This window comes from Ostrea edulis, chromosome 4 (assembly GCF_947568905.1).
Source record: "Ostrea edulis chromosome 4, xbOstEdul1.1, whole genome shotgun sequence".
Taxonomy (NCBI): Eukaryota; Metazoa; Mollusca; class Bivalvia; order Ostreida; family Ostreidae; genus Ostrea; species Ostrea edulis.
In genome coordinates, this window is record NC_079167.1 from 67,692,817 (window position 1) to 67,710,482 (window position 17,666).

Here is a 17,666-nt window from a genome sequence, read left to right on the forward strand (position 1 = left end):
CATTCTCAAACCATACTGCATTTTAATTGAAAGATTTTTAAGATAATGAAGGTAAAGATTGGTATTTTGCATGTATAAAAGTAATCTATAGACAGAAATGCTCATAACAATATGAAGTATTGCTCTTTTTTATTTTGTATTTATATCCAATTAAATGTGTTTTCCAGAGACAATGATTCCAAAAGATGCAAGCGCCAAAGACGGTACATGCGAAGAGAGCACATGAACCGAAATCCAATAGAAATGAGTGTTATCCCTGTGAGTATTGCAGATGAATTTATATGTGTGTTTCGATAGGCCCATCACTTCATGTACTAAGACACTAAGACTTGGACTCTTTTTTTAATGTACTTGTCTGACCATGCTGATCTTGGAATGTTTTAGTATTTTCATTTCCTTGAGATGTGAGGAGAAAAAATTCATGTAAGGGCGGATTATTATCACACGAAAGTTGGAATAGATGACATTGGTGTAGGTGTAGGGAAACAATTTATTATGCATGCGATTCACCTTTGATATGCTGATTACAAGAGAAGATACTGTATTTTTACATTTCAAAGAAAAAATTGTTTAATATGAAAAAATAATGAATGAAGAAATGTCTGACCTGGTGTTTGTTGGGAGAAGAGCTGCTGACACGATCTGACATTTGGGTGGGAGGATAAGTAATGATAGGTGCTATTTATTTCATGGATTGATGCAAGGAAGGCATGTGACGAAAACAAACTGTTGCATAGCTGATGCTTGTTAATTGATAAAAGAGCACAGCTTAACTTTATTTTTCAGAAAAGCTGGAGTGTTAGCCACAAAAATTTATAAGTACAAATAAGATACTCTATAAATCATTGGTATAACATTTACAAGATAGCATGCACTAAGGTGAAGGTAAAAACAATATTCATAATTTTTCAAAAACAAAATAATAACACTCCCCCATGGAACAAACATCTATTTATTGACTTTTTCAGTGGTTTGTGTTTTGGTCGAAGGACTCTTAAGTACCTCAGGCATTTCTAGATGTGCTTGTGCTCTAGTTTTATTTTTCTTCAAAAATCTGTGTATAGACTAAAGCTGTTGGATTTATAAAATGATATTTAATTACTTATTTGTAAGCAGTGGTGTGGAATATATATTAGGAGAGGTCATTGTAAACACACTTCCAAGATTAATTCTGTGAATTTAACATTTCTCAAGGGTATGACAACCTGTCAACATTTTTAGCACTTGGATATGGTCTTCTGAAAATGTTGCTAATATTTCATCTGTAGTGCTTCTTTTGTTGACAGAGAACTGAGAGGCTTCCCAAAGATCGCAACCTAGCGGAGACTGACCCTCCAAGATTTGCAGCATTAATAATAGAAAAATTAGAAAAACTCTTACAAGAACATGAACGGAATCGTCGCATTGAGGAGTCCCTCAACAGAGTGATATATGACGAAGTATGTCCACAGAATTTCTCCATTTTAATCTTGACAACTAAAATCACTTCGTATTTAAATTTATGAATACTTGATAGTGACGATTACATTGATGGTTGTATTTTTTTTTACAACACAGAGATGTAAATGATTTACACTCCTGAGAAGGAAATACAATCGCATGCAATATTAAAAAGGATTGTTGAATAATAGGGGTAATAAAATGAATATAGGGTTACGAAGTCGAGTGAAAGAAAATATGTTGTATTGCGGTTACTCTGATAAAAATGTATGTTTTGGTGTTGGATGTTTCACGAAGCAGAAACCTCCTCCTTTTATGCTATATTTAATTTCATGCTTTGACATTAGAACAAAAATAAGTTGTGAGTATGACGAACTTCAGGAGTACATGTTTTGAAATTTGTCTAACCACAATTAAACATCTGAAGGTAAAGGATATTTAGTGTAAAAATGAGAAGCTTTAAATTTCATAGAATATGCATGATTAAGAGATAATTTATTTTTGTACACTGGATGCCTCAAGGAAAACTAGACAACAAATATTTAATAGAGGTTAAAAAAAAACTTTGAAGATTGATATTCTAATAGACCACAATATGATGAAATAAAGTAAATGCAAAATATGGAGAAGAGGTTATTTTGATATAAATATTTATGAAAGTATATGCGCAGGAGGAAATGTATGAGAGATGAAAAAGAATGGTCAAGGCCCTTGATACCAACTGATTGAAAAGGAATTTTAAATAATAATATCACATGATTTCAAAATATTTCATCTGGTGACATTATTTGTGAAAAGGTCCTCTAACATTAACCACGTTTTGTCCATTTTCAGAAGGATGTGGATGAAAACGATCGATCGCTACTGTCCACGTCCTTAGCGCAGAAAGACCTCTCTTCTACCTCCTTATTACCTCTCATGACATCTGCTGTGATAGACGAGGACAATCCCGACTCCATCCTGGAGGAGCACTGTTCTCGGATCTGGGAAAGCTCTGTTGGTCAGACTCCCAGTCGGTCCCCTGGTCGACACTCGCCTCCCAGTGTGGACAGCAGGTCACATGATCGCTCTCTTAGTCGCAGCAAAAACCAATCCCAGCCAAGCTTGCCTTCTCACAAACAAACGCACAGAAAGCGACCCGACTACTATTCATCCTTCGACAGTGGCATGGGTGAAGACAAGCCTGCGTTGGAAACACATCGCCATATTCATCATCATCACCACCATCATCATCCATCATCCAAGTCACGGACTTTCCCAGAGTATGATTCACAAAAACTATACACAGCTCCAGAGTTTGACCGAGGCCGCACCCCGAGGAAGTCTGGGAAATGCAAACATTCAGATACCAGTTCTAATATAGACAGTGGAATCAGTATGATTGAATCTATACCTCCGATGCCGAATCCAAATGATCCCTCTACAGAAAAGTAAGTACCTTTACTATCATTTTTTTCTTTCCCTCTTGAAATTGTAAAAAAAAAAAGGTGAAGTAACAATCACCAATGTGGAGATATTCTTGTGAGCTGATCCTAGTAAATAGAGCTCTTATCGTATCCAACAATGTTTTAAAACGTTATAATGGGGGGGAAACTCCGACATCATTTTATTTTTTTTGCACACTTGTTAAGAAAGACGTCATGATTACCAATGATAGTTGTCATCTTTGATTGACTGTAATGTCTTAAGGACAATCAATATTGCTCTAATAGTTTGAGGGATTGTTCTCTATAGTTCAAACTGTAGCACTATGTTACGGAAGGGCTGTTTTTACTAGGAATAGCTAATGTCGTAAGCTGAAATGGTCGATAGATCTTGCGTGTCCTTTTTATATGACCTTGACCCTGAAGGTCGAAAGACTTTCAATTGAATGGTAGAACTTGATTGCAAGTGGTAAAACACTTGTATGTGGTAGTAGATGTTTTATGCTAGTAAATACATCTCTAACAAATGACAAATAGGGGATTGAATTTTTGTACTAGAACTGCCTATTATTCATAAAAAACACAAATAACAAAATTCTGTTAACATGCCCCAGGCCAAGACATTTACAATAACCTCAAAGAAAAGTAACAGCTCAATTTGTCACATTATGACAGCTCAGCAGGTGCTGATTAGAGTCAAACTATAAGTTGATTAATGTCAATATTTGAGCTGAAATTCTAATGTATGGACTTGAATGAATAATTCAGCCTTTGAAATATTTCTAAATGAAACTTTTTACCAAAAAAAATATATCCAATGTTTTGCTAAGATGAAAATGTCTTTGATGGTTTGAATTTGAATTTGCAAGTCTTTTAACTTTTGTAAGTAAATCATGATGAATACAGATGTCTGTTAGGTCTCGAGTAGTTAAAGATAGCACAAGGCTTTTGATGTGTATTGATATCAGACATAGAAGGAAAACATGCAGAAATTGTGCAATGAAAAATTCATGTGAATGCCATTACAAAGTGTGGTAGAGAAGGATACATATAAACCATCTGTATCATTTGTAAGCTGGACGTTCTGTTTCACCGAGATTGCTAATTATCCCTTCCTTGATTGCTGCAGATGCACTCTCCACTCAAAAGTTTACACCATAAAATTTTCAATATTTATACGATTTGCAGCCATTCGGGAATTGTTTATGTATTACAAAAAACATCAATGAAATCTTCACCACTTCAAAGGAATTACATCATAGGTTTAGGATAATGTTTTTACTCTCTTTATTATCTACGGGGCATGGCTGGTAATATAACCTCCCCAATTCTCTGACATCACAGAGGAATTCCTTGGGATAGCATCAGGGCACTTGTCGACTGCCTTCAGTCAGAATTTGTTAGGTCTTTTGATGATACCAAATGCTTAAAAAATATACAAACATGTATATAAAGACAACAAAGGAAGGATAGATGTTGGAATCAGGGGAAAATAGGAGAGAGGAAAAAAAGATTGCTTGTGTGAAGGTACTGAAATCGACCAAATTATATAAATTCAACAAGTCTGGCCTTATTTCGTCTTACACGATCAAAGGCAGAGGAATAAACCAGCCCACCTTGTCATTAAATGTTTGCACCAATTTATTGGGGAGATCAAAGTGCCACGGGCCGGCACAAAGTCAAGCTAAAATATTCACTCCTTCTCATTACGGAATAAATTTACTTTTATGGTTGAAAACGCGTGTTATTTCAGGATTGCCTCACATAATGGTAGGAGTCCCTAAATGGCTCTGTCTTAATCGAGGTCAGTTGGTTGCTGCAAATTTAAAAAGATTGAAATCTCCACTGAACTTACTTTCAGTTTTGTACCCCTGTATTTTGGATACAGTTAAGGATCTGCTCTGAGGTAATCCTGGCCGCGTAGATCTAGATGTACCCAGTGACAGGGTGACCCGGGGCTACCAATGTTTTTATGCCTCTGTGCATTGCACGAAGGTCTGCATTGCTTGCCATGACAAATTTGCTGTGATAGTGTTTCATGTGGAACGAATTATTTCTTTTTTTTCTTTCTGAATTTGGAAACCGATATATTTGGCAAAAGACAAGATTTACAAAAAAAAATTCAATTACCCATTGAGAGAAGTTTTGAAGTGTTTTTAACCTTGAGACTGAGGACATTAATCAGTCTATCTGCATTAGCACTTGATCTGTAAAAAGCTGTCTATACTGACATAGTCTTTGATGTTTCATTCCTCTGTTAGGCCCTCACAGCCAGATATATGCATTTGTTTCAAAAGTATTGTTTATGAAAATCAAACGGAAGGATGCCTTTGAACTGGGAAGTTTTTCTTTACAAAGGCATGTCGCATTTTGAAGTCATATGCCAGAGCCCCAGACAAATGGATCCTCAATGTGAAAAATGAAACAGCCAGGAGCGTTATTAAAGAGATATTATAATGCTTTTAGAAAAAAGCACACATCTGTTACCGAAAAAGAAATACAGAGAAATGAATCGAGTGACACTCCATATGAAAAAATCCGCCTTTGTCATTGGATTCTAAACACTTTGCTTTGATGTTGGTAAATGAGATGTAAATTTGAATCCCATTAAAGATCTAAACGCTTTTGATTTCCTCTTGTAGGGAATATTTTGGTTGAAGTGCTGATTGATTTTGCAGTAGTCTAGGCAGCCCTAATTTATTTTGATTTATAATTAGCAATTGAATGATGAGCAGCAATTAACGCTATGTCTCATTTGCATACTGTCACATTTGGGATTTCGGTAGACAGATGAAAAGTGCTTTGGGAAACATATATCCATATTAGGAAATTATTCAAAGATGTGATGATAAGACTTCTTTTATAGTTTAGACTCAAAATAATCTTTTAACGGTCCCTTGTGTAAATTAAATGTACTATATTTTCCCTTTCTAAAGGTATTCTTCGTTTGTGATGAGAAATATTTTTCAATGACTTCATTAGAGATAGATGAGATAATATCTAAAACATGGTTGGTTTATTTTAAACTTATAAAACAGTGTATGGATTTTAAATTATTCAGCAAGTTTTAGATTAGTTTAGTCAGACTTCTCCATCCAGATGCCTAAAATCTAGAAGCTTCAACCCCTGGTCAATAAGTGGTTTAGTTCTGTATTCTTCATTTATGTGGATGTTTGGATCCGAGTTGTCCAGATTAATAAGGGTTAACTGTATATTATACAAAAGCTCTTGTTAATAGTGGAGGTGATAGAGAAGGGAGGGTGATATCACTCCTAAATGTGACACATCTCAATTGAAAAATGCCTGGCCCCCCCCTCCCCAAATTTTAAGGAAATGCAAGATAAGGTTTTAAATGTCTAGCATTTTCCAAATCTTGTGAAAGCAGTCTGAGAACATATTCACCTTTAAAATTTAAAAAAAAAAAATTAATATTGCAAAATTTTACATTTCCCTCCCCACAGAAAATGGAAACATTGGTTGTAGACAGTTTGACTTTTAAATACCCATGCCCTGGTTCCTTTGTTGGAGCTCTGTGATAAGATGTTCAAGAAACAGTAACCTGGAAGTGGTTTGTACTGCATTCAGTTCTCATCAGCAAAACAGGTCTTCATCCAGTTTAAAGTGTGCTGGAATAAGTGGCTGTCTGAACATTAAAGAGGGCCATTGTAAGATGGCAGCTTTGATGTCAGCAGATGAAATAGAGTATTAATTGGTCCAGGGAATTTCTCTTATTTCTCATATCCAATTTCAAACAAAAATTTTCTTTCCCATTGTTTTGAAGAGAAATACAGAAAAAGTAGAAGAATAAGATGAAAAATTAGCATTTTGCCAAAACTAGAGAAATTGTGATCTTTGGGAGGAAATTAGTAGGAAAAATAGCTGGTTGATCGTAGAAAACGCTGGAGGCAGCTGTGATTGAGAGTTAAGAAAAATCCGCAGGAGGAAAGGCTAGGAGAGACTTAGATAGAAATATAAACCAACTTCAAACAGTCGAGTTCTTTAGGGCAAACGTTCTGAACCCTATACTGCAATCTGACCAGATTATCTCCATGAGACATGTATATATGTATTTATTTATGTATCTTTACCAATGCAGTAGGAAAACGAATGACTTTCACAATTAATGATAGCTCTGTGTATGAACAGGTTTCAAATTCAGTACTTCAAACGAATGTTGGTGAAACATGAAGTAACTAGCTGTATGTTAATTGCAGGGTTATTTATACTGATAAGAACAAACTTCCTACAAAAACAAGAGTACATGTGTTTTACTATTTTAACAAAAAAGTCATGTTTAACATATCAAAAACAAGAATGGAATGCTAAAATCTGGTGATGAAAATACATTTTAACCAAAAAGAAAAACACCAGAACTCGAGCATGTGGTTTCACAATATTATGTTTTTTACAATCTACAGGGTGCTTAATTGGATGATGGACAATGCAAGAGAGAACTCCAACTCGGGTTGTGCAGACTCGGACAAAAGCTCATCTCACAAGCAGCGGTCACGCCCCAGTGCATCAGCATCTTCTGCAACCCCAGCGTACAAATCTGGGTAGGTGTTGTGGCAGGATCGTTAGCAATCTGGGGTTTCCTGCAGTGATTAATTAATAGTACACATCTCATTCTTTACAATACCAGATGCCTACAGGGCTTTCTTGCTTCTAACAAAATATTTTTTCAGGCTCTATAATGAATCTGCATTGATGAAAATTTTTTATAACCTCTGTCTCTCTTATGTATTATCCTTGAAAACCACTAACTTTGCCAAAAGAGATAGCACATTTATAAAACCCTTGAAGCAATAGGAGGTTTTGTATATTATCATTTCTAACCCAGACTTTTCAGATTGAAGTGTAACTGAACACTGCTCCATCTCCCGTTCATTGACATGTGGTGTTTAACATAGCTACTATAAAGCTTTGTAGTGGAAGTGCATATATATTGAAGTTGTTCCATCCTATCAGTTCTTTAAGGCTTGCTCAATGGAAAGTCGAGATTTCAACTACAGCCAACCTTATCAGTTTGACAAGCTATTGAAAATATTTTTATTCACAGCTAGTTTCATTGATTATTAGGCAGGTTACCACCAGATCTAATTCACTGTTTATACAAAAAGATACATAGCTCTTTGTGTTAGAAAAATGATATAATGAATATTGAAAATTCTCTTCTTTTTATTACCATCCCAGTCGGATGCCTCTTTGTAATTAGGGTTTTTTTAAGCCACTGAAATATCCTGCAAAGTTGTGCTGTTCTATTTATTCACAATATCAGTGTTGGGTTAATTTTGCAGGTCAAAGAAACAGAGCCTGGGCACAAGCCGGTCAGGGTCAGTGGACAGAGGAGGGGGGATACAGCCTTATGTAGGACCTGGAGTATTCATGCCCTCCCAGCCTTTTGCAACAGATCCCTCCATGCCCCTCCCCACCCCACCAAATACCACGGTGCAGTTGGAGGAAGCTAAGAGAAGGTTGGAGGAGCGATCTATACCCACTCCTGTCAAATCTAGGTAAGTACTTCTGGAGCTTTGAAAGAGGATAAAAAATAGATAAGTTTCTGAGAGAATTTTGGTGTAATTACCTGTGGCATTTTATGTGTTAAACACCATGAAACTTGTTGTTTGGCATCAAGGAAAATAGAACAGAAAACATCTCATCTAGAAATGAAGAATTTAAGTGATTCCTGGTTTTTTAAAAGAGAAAATTCTGGATGAATCATTTTTTAGAGGGGAGAATTAATTTTGCATATCTTGGAAGAGCAAAGATTATTGCCAAACGGTAACCATGTGAAAACCGGAATTCAACAGATGCTGAGAAGAGCTAAACATCTAAGAACTCACTCCACCCCATGTTTCTTCTTGTTATAAAAAAAGAGGAGAGCACTTCAGATGGGGGGAATTTGTGAAATTAGATTTGCAGATGATCTTTGATGCTTCTCTTTTATGCTGCTGCATGAGGGATACTATGTATAGCTTGTCTTTATCAATAATTTGTATATTCTGCTTTCTTCACCCAAACTGCAGAGGCTGACAGCTGAAGGGTTTCAAAAAGAATCAAAGGAAACCTTCTAAAACATTATCTCCAATTTATTACCACACCATTTTGTTTGATGTTTCTGGCCATGTTCAGCCCCTGCACTAACACTCTGCTCACACTTCCTGGTCTCAGTCTAGCTCCACATTCATTCTGCGGTGATTGATTTTTATATGAGCATTATTTTCTCTTTTACGAGAGATTTTTCAATTATTCTTTTTTTTTTTATTTGACAGATCATTTGGCGGCATCACAACCAAAGAGAGCAAAAAAGTAGCATCAGTGTCTCAGGGTGTTGCAAGGACAGCTATCCCGAGTACGAAAACAGTACCCTGTGAATTGGACATGTCTGGTGACTGCAGCACATTAGAGTGAGTGCCTGTGTGGACAGACTTTAATGAATTTAAAATTTGTCTTGTACAGTAAAGAGTGTAGGAATTATCATGTAAAGTGTAATACTTTATTCATTAAAGATGCAGAAAGAAAGAAAAATAGAAAACTGATAGCTTGGTTTCAGTATTGCAACTATGACACTGAAAATGACTTGGTTATATAGAGAAAGTTGATGTAAATAAAATTGATTTTTGAGAGAAATACAAGTCCATGATTATCTTTTATTCTCTTGAACAGAAAGAAGAGCAGTAATAAAAGATCTGGTTCCTCCAGTGCCAACACGAGTGGATCAGCAGATGAGACAGTGATTGGCTACTACCTGTGTTCCGAGCCCATTCCGTACCGCATTACTGTACAGGGCAGACATATTACGCTGGCTCAGTTCAAACAGCTGATAGGTCGCAGAGGAAATTTCAAGTACGTATGATTATCAGATTTGTTTGAATTTGAAAAAAAACATTTTTAAAATGTTTTATATGGATAGAGGATGCAATATAATGCAATGCATCTTACTGGAGGCTGGAAAATTAGAGCATTTACCAGTATCTTTCAAAACGAAAATTACATTCATGGGGGTTCTACATTTTCTTTGTGTGCACAAAAAAATTTAATGGTGGCTAGAGACCTCAAAATGATGATTTCATTTTCTGTCATTGAGTCACAGTTGACTTGTAATTGAAGAAATGTTAAAAATCTGAGATCATCTATGGAGATATGCATTTGTAAAAGAGGGTTCTGTTTAATGTGGTAGGTAGCCTGTAATGAATGATTTGTAAAGACACGAGTCCGTTTATACTGGTGAATGGTATGAAACTTATCACAGGGGATATTTCTAGAAAGGACAGTCTTAAAAACAGGACAGGTGTATAGACCTGAGTGCATTGTAGATTAGAAAGAAGGTGTACTGTTTAACACTAAAACATCAGACATTTTTACATGAAAACACATTTCAGGGAAGATTTTAACAAATATGATGTGTCAAAAAAAATATCCGATGAAGTCAGTCGGAGACAATTTTATTTCAGTGTGTCAACAATGCAGCTTTTAGTTTAATAGACTAATTACTTCTTATATCAATCCTGGAGATCTAAAGCTTAGTCATATTTCTGTCATGGCAGGAATTCTAAATGTCTCTTTTTGTGTTTTGCAGGTACTTCTTTAAGAAGAGGAGTAATGAATTTGAGAGTGAGGTTGTGTTTGAAGAAATTAGCAATGATGATGAAGTACTCCCATTGTGGGATGGCAAAATTGTCGCAAAAGTTGATAAAATGGATTAGGAAATGACTTTTTAAATCTTCCATATGGACTCTCATGCCAATCCACTCAAATCATTAAGCCATGCACTTTTAGTGCTATATCAAGTGTTAAGTGTGGGGCAATGATTTGAGAATTTTACCTTTTAATTTATTCATTGCAATAAAAAAAAATTTTTGTAATTTTTAGTCATTGCAACCCCCCCCCCCTTTTTTTTTTTTAATACAGATTGTCACTCTACTACTTGAATTTTAATTTTGTGTAAAAAAAAAAAAAGAAGTTTTTATGGGATGACTTTGTGTTTTCTTAAATCACAAATTAAAAATTCTTTTGTGCCAATATTGTATATTTTTCATGGAAGCTGTTGAAAAAGAATGTATGTCTGTGTGTTATGAATGAACATGTATATAGAAACACATGTAAATAAACCAACTCAGGGGTACTTTTTGACATGGAATAGCCAGATCCATGGACAAATAGCAAGAAATTGTTCAAAAATGAGAGTAGGAGTTACATGCTCATGGATGCTCTTGTTGCAGGGTACATCAAAATTTCTTGTTGCAAATCTGGGTAAAAATACATATCTGTTCAAAAAAATGTGTATCTTATTTATTGTTAAATATCAACCATCGCATTGTATCAGTATTTTTTTTCTTCATGCAAGAAATCTTTTAACTTTCGCTTGCTTATTTCTCTATCTTTTGAAATTCATTTAGATAGAAGATTTCTTTTTTGAAGAATGTTGATTCTTGAACTGCTCTGATATTATCATAGCTTTGGAAGAAAACAATTAAAATCTAGAATACTTTAAGGTTGTGTCAGAATTCCATTGTTCATTAAAGAATTTTTTTTTATATTTTTTGATTAATTCAAAATTCTTTATATAGATCGAATTATTCAATTGGATAAGAAAGTTGTATCTTTTTATGTGAGCAAAACCTAATCAAAGTCTTGAGAGGTGTAGATTCATGTATTTATTTGTGTGAGGAAAATGGTTTCAAATGTTAGGCGTCTGTGAGCTTGATTTTCCATGGTGTTTTTAGGCTTACAAGTTAACATTTGTTCTCTACATTTATTTTCCAGTTAAAAAAAAAAACTGGTTACATTGTATGCCAACTGGTAAAGAAGCTATCTGGTTCAAACAACCAGAAAAATTCCTTTAATTATCTGTGATTTTTTTTTTTGTAAAGTAGCTGTTGTATGGTTGTGTATTTATGTGGACAGCTTTAAGGATACTTACAGTTATGATATTTAATGTATAAAGGATGTAGTGTATATATTGACCTATAAAAATCATCGTCATGGATGACTGACTCTTCATTGCCACGGAGTCTTCTATCATTCACCATCATCTAGATAGAAATGAAAAAAACATTTCCATATGTGTAAAAAAAAAAATTTAGAACAAAAACCACAATAAAGTTTGTACATTATTTTACATAGTGTCCTGTTTTTCTTTGGCAGGCCAGTATGTTAGTTGGCCTACAGACTGTGAAAAGCCTCAGGTTGTGTCAGCATGCTCACTCGGATCATTTGCATTATACAGAAACAAAGTTTCCATATCTGTTATGATTTGAGTTTGTCTGCATATCTGTTATGATTTTAATTATTCTTATGTTTGCGTATCTAATGATTTGAATCCTTAACTTTGCGTATCTGTAATGGTTTGAATCCTGTCTTTGCGTATCTAATGATTTGAATCCTTAACTTTGCGTATCTGTAATGGTTTGAATCCTGGCTTTGCGTATCTGTAATGATATGAATCCCTGTCTTAGCGTATCTGTAATGATATGAATCCCTGTCTTCGCGTATCTGTAATGATATGAATCCCTGTCTTCGCGTATCTGTAATGATATGAATCCCTGTCTTAGCGTATCTGTAATGATATGAATCCCTGGCTTTGCGTATCTGTAATGATATGAATCCCTGTCTTCGCGTATCTGTAATGATATGAATCCCTGTCTTAGCGTATATGTTTTCTATGTTTGCGTATCTGTAATGATACGACTCCATGACTGCGTATTCAATTATTTGAAAGATATGACTTCACACTACAGGAGGATATTGTCTTTGACATGTACAAATCGTAGCTTTGTACTTCAAACCAATTTAAAGCGTGTGTACACTACGCGAACAGTTCTTGTGATACTACTAGACCTACACAGTATTGTTTGAATGTTAATGTGTGGAGCATTATTTCAACATATTTTCATTTATTTTATCTTTGTCTCTGTGTTTCCCCATTTCTGCCACAAAGAAATTAACAATGGGTACTACTAACCCTAAAAGTACACTAAAACTCACACTTGTCCAATATATATGATTTTCTACCACGGTTATTGCAAAGATGAAAGGAATGCTGCGGTCATTATTTTGCGATATACCTTCATACGTAATAACAGATCATGAGGAAATTTATATACGTCTCTCTTGCAGTTCTTTGCTTTGCTAATACAACAATGAAGTCGATAGCTGATAATTCCTTTCCATGATTATAAAAATTAATCAAAATATGTTGCAAAACAAATTTATAAATGACTGAAAAACATTTGCCATTCAGTATAAATCAATCGTCTGCATTCCGAGATCGATACACATGAAAACAAACATGTCGATTTCTTAAGACAGTATTCAAAGCAGTTGATACAATTAGTCAACATCAAGCTAAATACAGGTACTTGATATTTTTCAAATAGATCTATTCCGGTGGGGATCCGGGTTAAAATAGGTCCTCAGTACGCCTTGCTTGTCGTAAGAGGTGACTAAATGGGGCGGTCCTTCGGATGAGATCGCAAAAACCGAGGTCCCGTGTCACAGGAGGTGTGGCACGATAAAGACCCCTCCCTGCTCAATGGCCATGAGCTCCGACCATAGGCCTAAATTTTGCAGCCCTTCACCGGCAATGGTGACGTCTCCATATGAGTGAAAGATTCTCGAGAGGGACGTTAAACAATATACAATCATTCAATCAAATAGATCTAGTGTATACCGATCTCAACTTCCCGGGTTTTTTTTCCTTGGGGGGGGGGGGGGGGGGTTTCAACAAACAGTCCGTTTCGGAAAATGTTGTGATGTCACGGTGATCTAATTCGTAGCGGTATAGGTAAACGTTCGGCTGTATATCTCTGGGCCGTAGTAGAATATAAATTGTGTGCATTGCAGGATAACCTCTATGGAGCGCCAAATTAACATAAATTCAAATAATTGAAGATATCTTCAGTTATTTGAAGATATCATCAATTCAATTGTTGCTCTCTTTAATTGAATTAAATCAATTATTGCTCTCATCAAATGAATTAATGCGCGCTTCAATTCAATTATTGCTCTCATCAATTGAATTAATGCGCGCATCAATTGAATTAATGAGAGCAATAATTGATTTAATGCGCGCATTAATTCAATTATTGCTCTCTTCAATTCAATTGATGCGCGCATTAATTCAATTAATGAGAGCAATAATAGATTTGATGCGCACATTAATTCAATTATTGCTCTCTTCAATTCATTTGATGAGATCATCAATTTAGTAGAAATATTGCTCGCAATAATTAATTTAGAGCTCGGTTTAAATAATTTGATGATCTCTTTAATTCAATTGAAGATATCTTTAAATCATTTACAATGCTTTTGTATAAGGAATTAATGCGCGCATCAATTCTTTTAAAGAGAGCAACAATTCAATTAAAGATATCATTAATTCAATTGTGGATATGTTGAATTGAAGATATCTTTAATTATATAGTTGCTCTCTCTAAAAGAATTATTGCTCTCTTCAAATGAATTAAAGATATCATTAATTCAATTGAAGAGAGCAATAATTGAATTAATGCGCGCATTAAATCAATTATCGCTCTCATCAAATGAATTAATGCGCGCATTATATCAATTATTGCTCTCTTCAATTCAATTGTAGCGCGCATCAATTCAATTGTTGATATCATTAATTCATTTGAAGATATCATTAATTATTTGAAGAGATCTTTAATTCAATTGTTGCGCGCATCAAATGAATTGATGATATCTTCAAATAACTGAAGATATCTTCAATTATTTGAGTTTATGTTAATTTGGCGCTCCATAAACCTCCGGGGTCGAGAAATGTTTGAAATATAAAAGCCTGTTTTAATGTTTCAAAACAACATTTCTCGAACGAGAATGACAATGAAAGCATTTTCAATTTAATTTAAACAGTATTTTATTCACAAATAAGCACAGGGACATCTTATCCGCTGTTTTTTATCACACATATATAAATGTGATAGAGAACAGAGCAGATAAGATGCCCCTGTGAAATAAGTGAATGGGATTGGGCAGTAGACACGCCTATTTTGAATAGCCCCCTCCCTTCTTTATGTATAAGGAAGAAAACAAGAGGCCCACCATAGGCGTAGCTTGGGTTCGAATATTACCGAGGCAGGGGGTATGGGGGCTCAGCCCCCAGAAGCTATCGACATTTTAACAACGTAAAAGGTGGGTTGTTTTTTTTTTTACCGAGGCAGCTGCCTTGGTTGCTTCAATGGAAGCTACGCCACCGCCCACAGTCCTTAACGGTCACCTAAATACCATAGTCCATACATAGACCTGTCAGAGAATAAGCCTCATTCTGCGGGGCACAACTTTATGATCTTTCTAAATATGAATACAATTCCCATCCAATAGAAGGAAAAATGAAGTTTGAAGCATTTAAACCAGCCCTTCAGAGGAACAGAAGATTTTTTAACTTCATTCAGTCCTGTTTCTGATTGATCGTGTTAATTTAGCAGTCTGTTAGGGGAGACTCGCACAAAGACACCTTGATGCCTCACAAATTTAGCATTATATACATGTATTCTATGGCCATTTTGGCTTCCTCTCCCTCTAGAATCAGTACCCCTGCCCCAGGGGTCATGAAATTTCCAATTTAAGTAGACAGCTATACAACATCCATACAGTTTATTGCTTCAAAGCTACAATGACATTAAATTAAGTAGATCTTCCAACTGTAATACGGTCAAGTTAGCCCCCCCCCCCCCTCCCGGTTCAACTGACTTGTTATTTAAGGTCATGGACATTGTCATATTCATCAATTGTTACAAGACTGGCGGAAGTAGAGAAAGGGGTTTTATAAGATTTAAAATACATTTCCACTATATAGCCATACTGGTCCCACCCTAGGGCATGTATCCCTGACCCAGAGGTCACGAATTTCATAATTTAGACAGAGAGCTTCACGGACATCATAACCATGCATTCAGTTGTCTGAAAGCAAGAAAGAAGGTTTTCTAAGATTTGATACATTTTCACTGGAGAGCCATTTTGGCCCTACCCTAGGGCCTAAACCCCTAACCCAGGGCCATGATTTTTGCAGTTTAGGTAGAGATCACCATACACATCATAACCATGCAATGAGTTTTTCGCACGTGTCTGAGAGTAGAGTTCTAAGATTTAATATATCTTTGATATAAGGCCATATTGGCCTTACCCTAAATACTGAACCCTTTCCCACGGGGTTATGAATTTCTAAATTTTGGTAAAGGGCTTCTTGGGTATTATAAACATGCATTTGGTTTTTCTCCCACATGTGTGGGAGTTGAGAAAAGAAATTTTGACAATTCGGCACTTGTGACCCCATCCACGAGGTCGTTGGGGGAGCTAAGATAATAAATTTCACATTCTATATTTCTCTTATTTTCGAGAAACTCCACACCAAAAATGGTAACAATTGGCCTTGAAAACTACAAGTGAGTGACTCAGGTGAAAAGATGAGTTGCTTGTGGTTGCAAACCCCTCTCCCGGTCAGGGTTGAGGCACGATGAGATGTGGACTTTTGTTATCTCAGGACAGCAAAAGCTGCAGTAGAAAGCATATTCTATCACTGCTTTATAATAAATATAATTATCATATGTATATTGATTAACTACAAAAATGTAATTATGAAGTAGAGCTTATATCATATCTCCATTTAGGATCAAAGTTTAGAATTTTATTTATGACTCAGGTAAATACTGTGGCCCATGGACCATGTTTATGTTAAGATTCAATGTGTGATGACGATTTCATAATTCATCGGAAAAAGGTCTTCTAAACAGAGACTGGGGAGTCTTCTTAACAGAGACTGGGGGCAAGAAAAAGGTCCTCTACACAGAGACTGGGAGAACAAGAAAAAGGTCCTCTATACACAGAGACTGGGGGCAAGAAAAGAGTCCTCTAAACAATAACTGGGAGCAAGAAAAGGGTCCTCTAAACAGAAACTGGGGAAAAGAAAAGAGTCCTCTAAACAATAACTGGGAGCAAGAAAAGGGTCCTCTAAACAGAGACGGGGGACAAGAAAAGGGTCCTCTGAACAGAGACTGGGGGAAAAGAAAATAGTCCTCTAAACAATAACTGGGAGCAAGAAACGGGTCCTCTAAACAGAAACTGGGGACAAGAAAAAGGTCTTCTAAATAGGGACTGGGGAGGACAAGAAAAAGGTCCTCTAAACAGAGACTGGGGGACAAGAAAAGGGTCTTCTAAACAGAGACTGCGGGGGACAAGAAAAAGGCCCTCTACACGGAGACTGGGAACAAGAAAAAGGTCCTCTAAACAGAGACTGGGGGACAAGAAAAGGGTCTTCTAAACAGAGACTGGGGAGAGGCAAGAAATGGGTCCTCTAAACAGAGACTGCGGGGGATCATATTTTATCTTACGACCGGAAAACTTACATCCATCCTTATCTTGAGAAATACCGTTGCTACACTTCAGTTGTCTTTACTGTAAACACTCGGGGTGGGTGGGGTGGGGGTGTCTTGAATTATCATTTTTGATTTCTTTCATCAGATTACTGAGGGGATATTTTAGTTAGGTATTGAAATTCGGTAACAATTTTGACTGCAAACTTGTGAATGACAAGTTCAGACGGTCGTATTTTCCACTGAATACGTAATTATTTAGTTTTAGGGGTAGAAAAACAGAACAAGTATATGATCGTACGCTGAACTACATAAGTATCTAAACATAGCAAGAGCCGTATCGTATGCGGAAAATTATATATTTTTCAATAGTTGAGTGGAATAACCAGTGATGGGTTGGGTTCACAGTGATAGGAATTAATTTGTTTCATCAAATATTACAAATTTTCACCAAAAATGGTCATCCATAAAT

The 17,666-nt window shown here is 35.8% G+C and overlaps 1 protein-coding gene across 4 annotated transcripts in view; it reads left to right on the forward strand.

Moving 5' to 3' along the window:
* Positions 1–11,985, forward strand: part of LOC125669612 (axin-1-like) — a 34,547-nt gene extending 22,562 nt beyond the window's left edge. For all 4 annotated transcript variants that reach the window (XM_048904265.2, XM_048904262.2, XM_048904263.2 and 1 more), the window contains 8 exons: positions 168–258; positions 1,287–1,439; positions 2,275–2,870; positions 7,283–7,420; positions 8,162–8,377; positions 9,137–9,271; positions 9,531–9,710; positions 10,444–11,985. In XM_048904265.2, the coding sequence (XP_048760222.2) occupies positions 168–258; positions 1,287–1,439; positions 2,275–2,870; positions 7,283–7,420; positions 8,162–8,377; positions 9,137–9,271; positions 9,531–9,710; positions 10,444–10,570 (1,636 nt within the window). In that variant the 3' untranslated portion in view covers positions 10,571–11,985. The remainder of the gene's footprint in view (positions 1–167; positions 259–1,286; positions 1,440–2,274; positions 2,871–7,282; positions 7,421–8,161; positions 8,378–9,136; positions 9,272–9,530; positions 9,711–10,443) is intronic.
* The last annotated feature ends 5,681 nt before the right edge of the window (positions 11,986–17,666 follow it).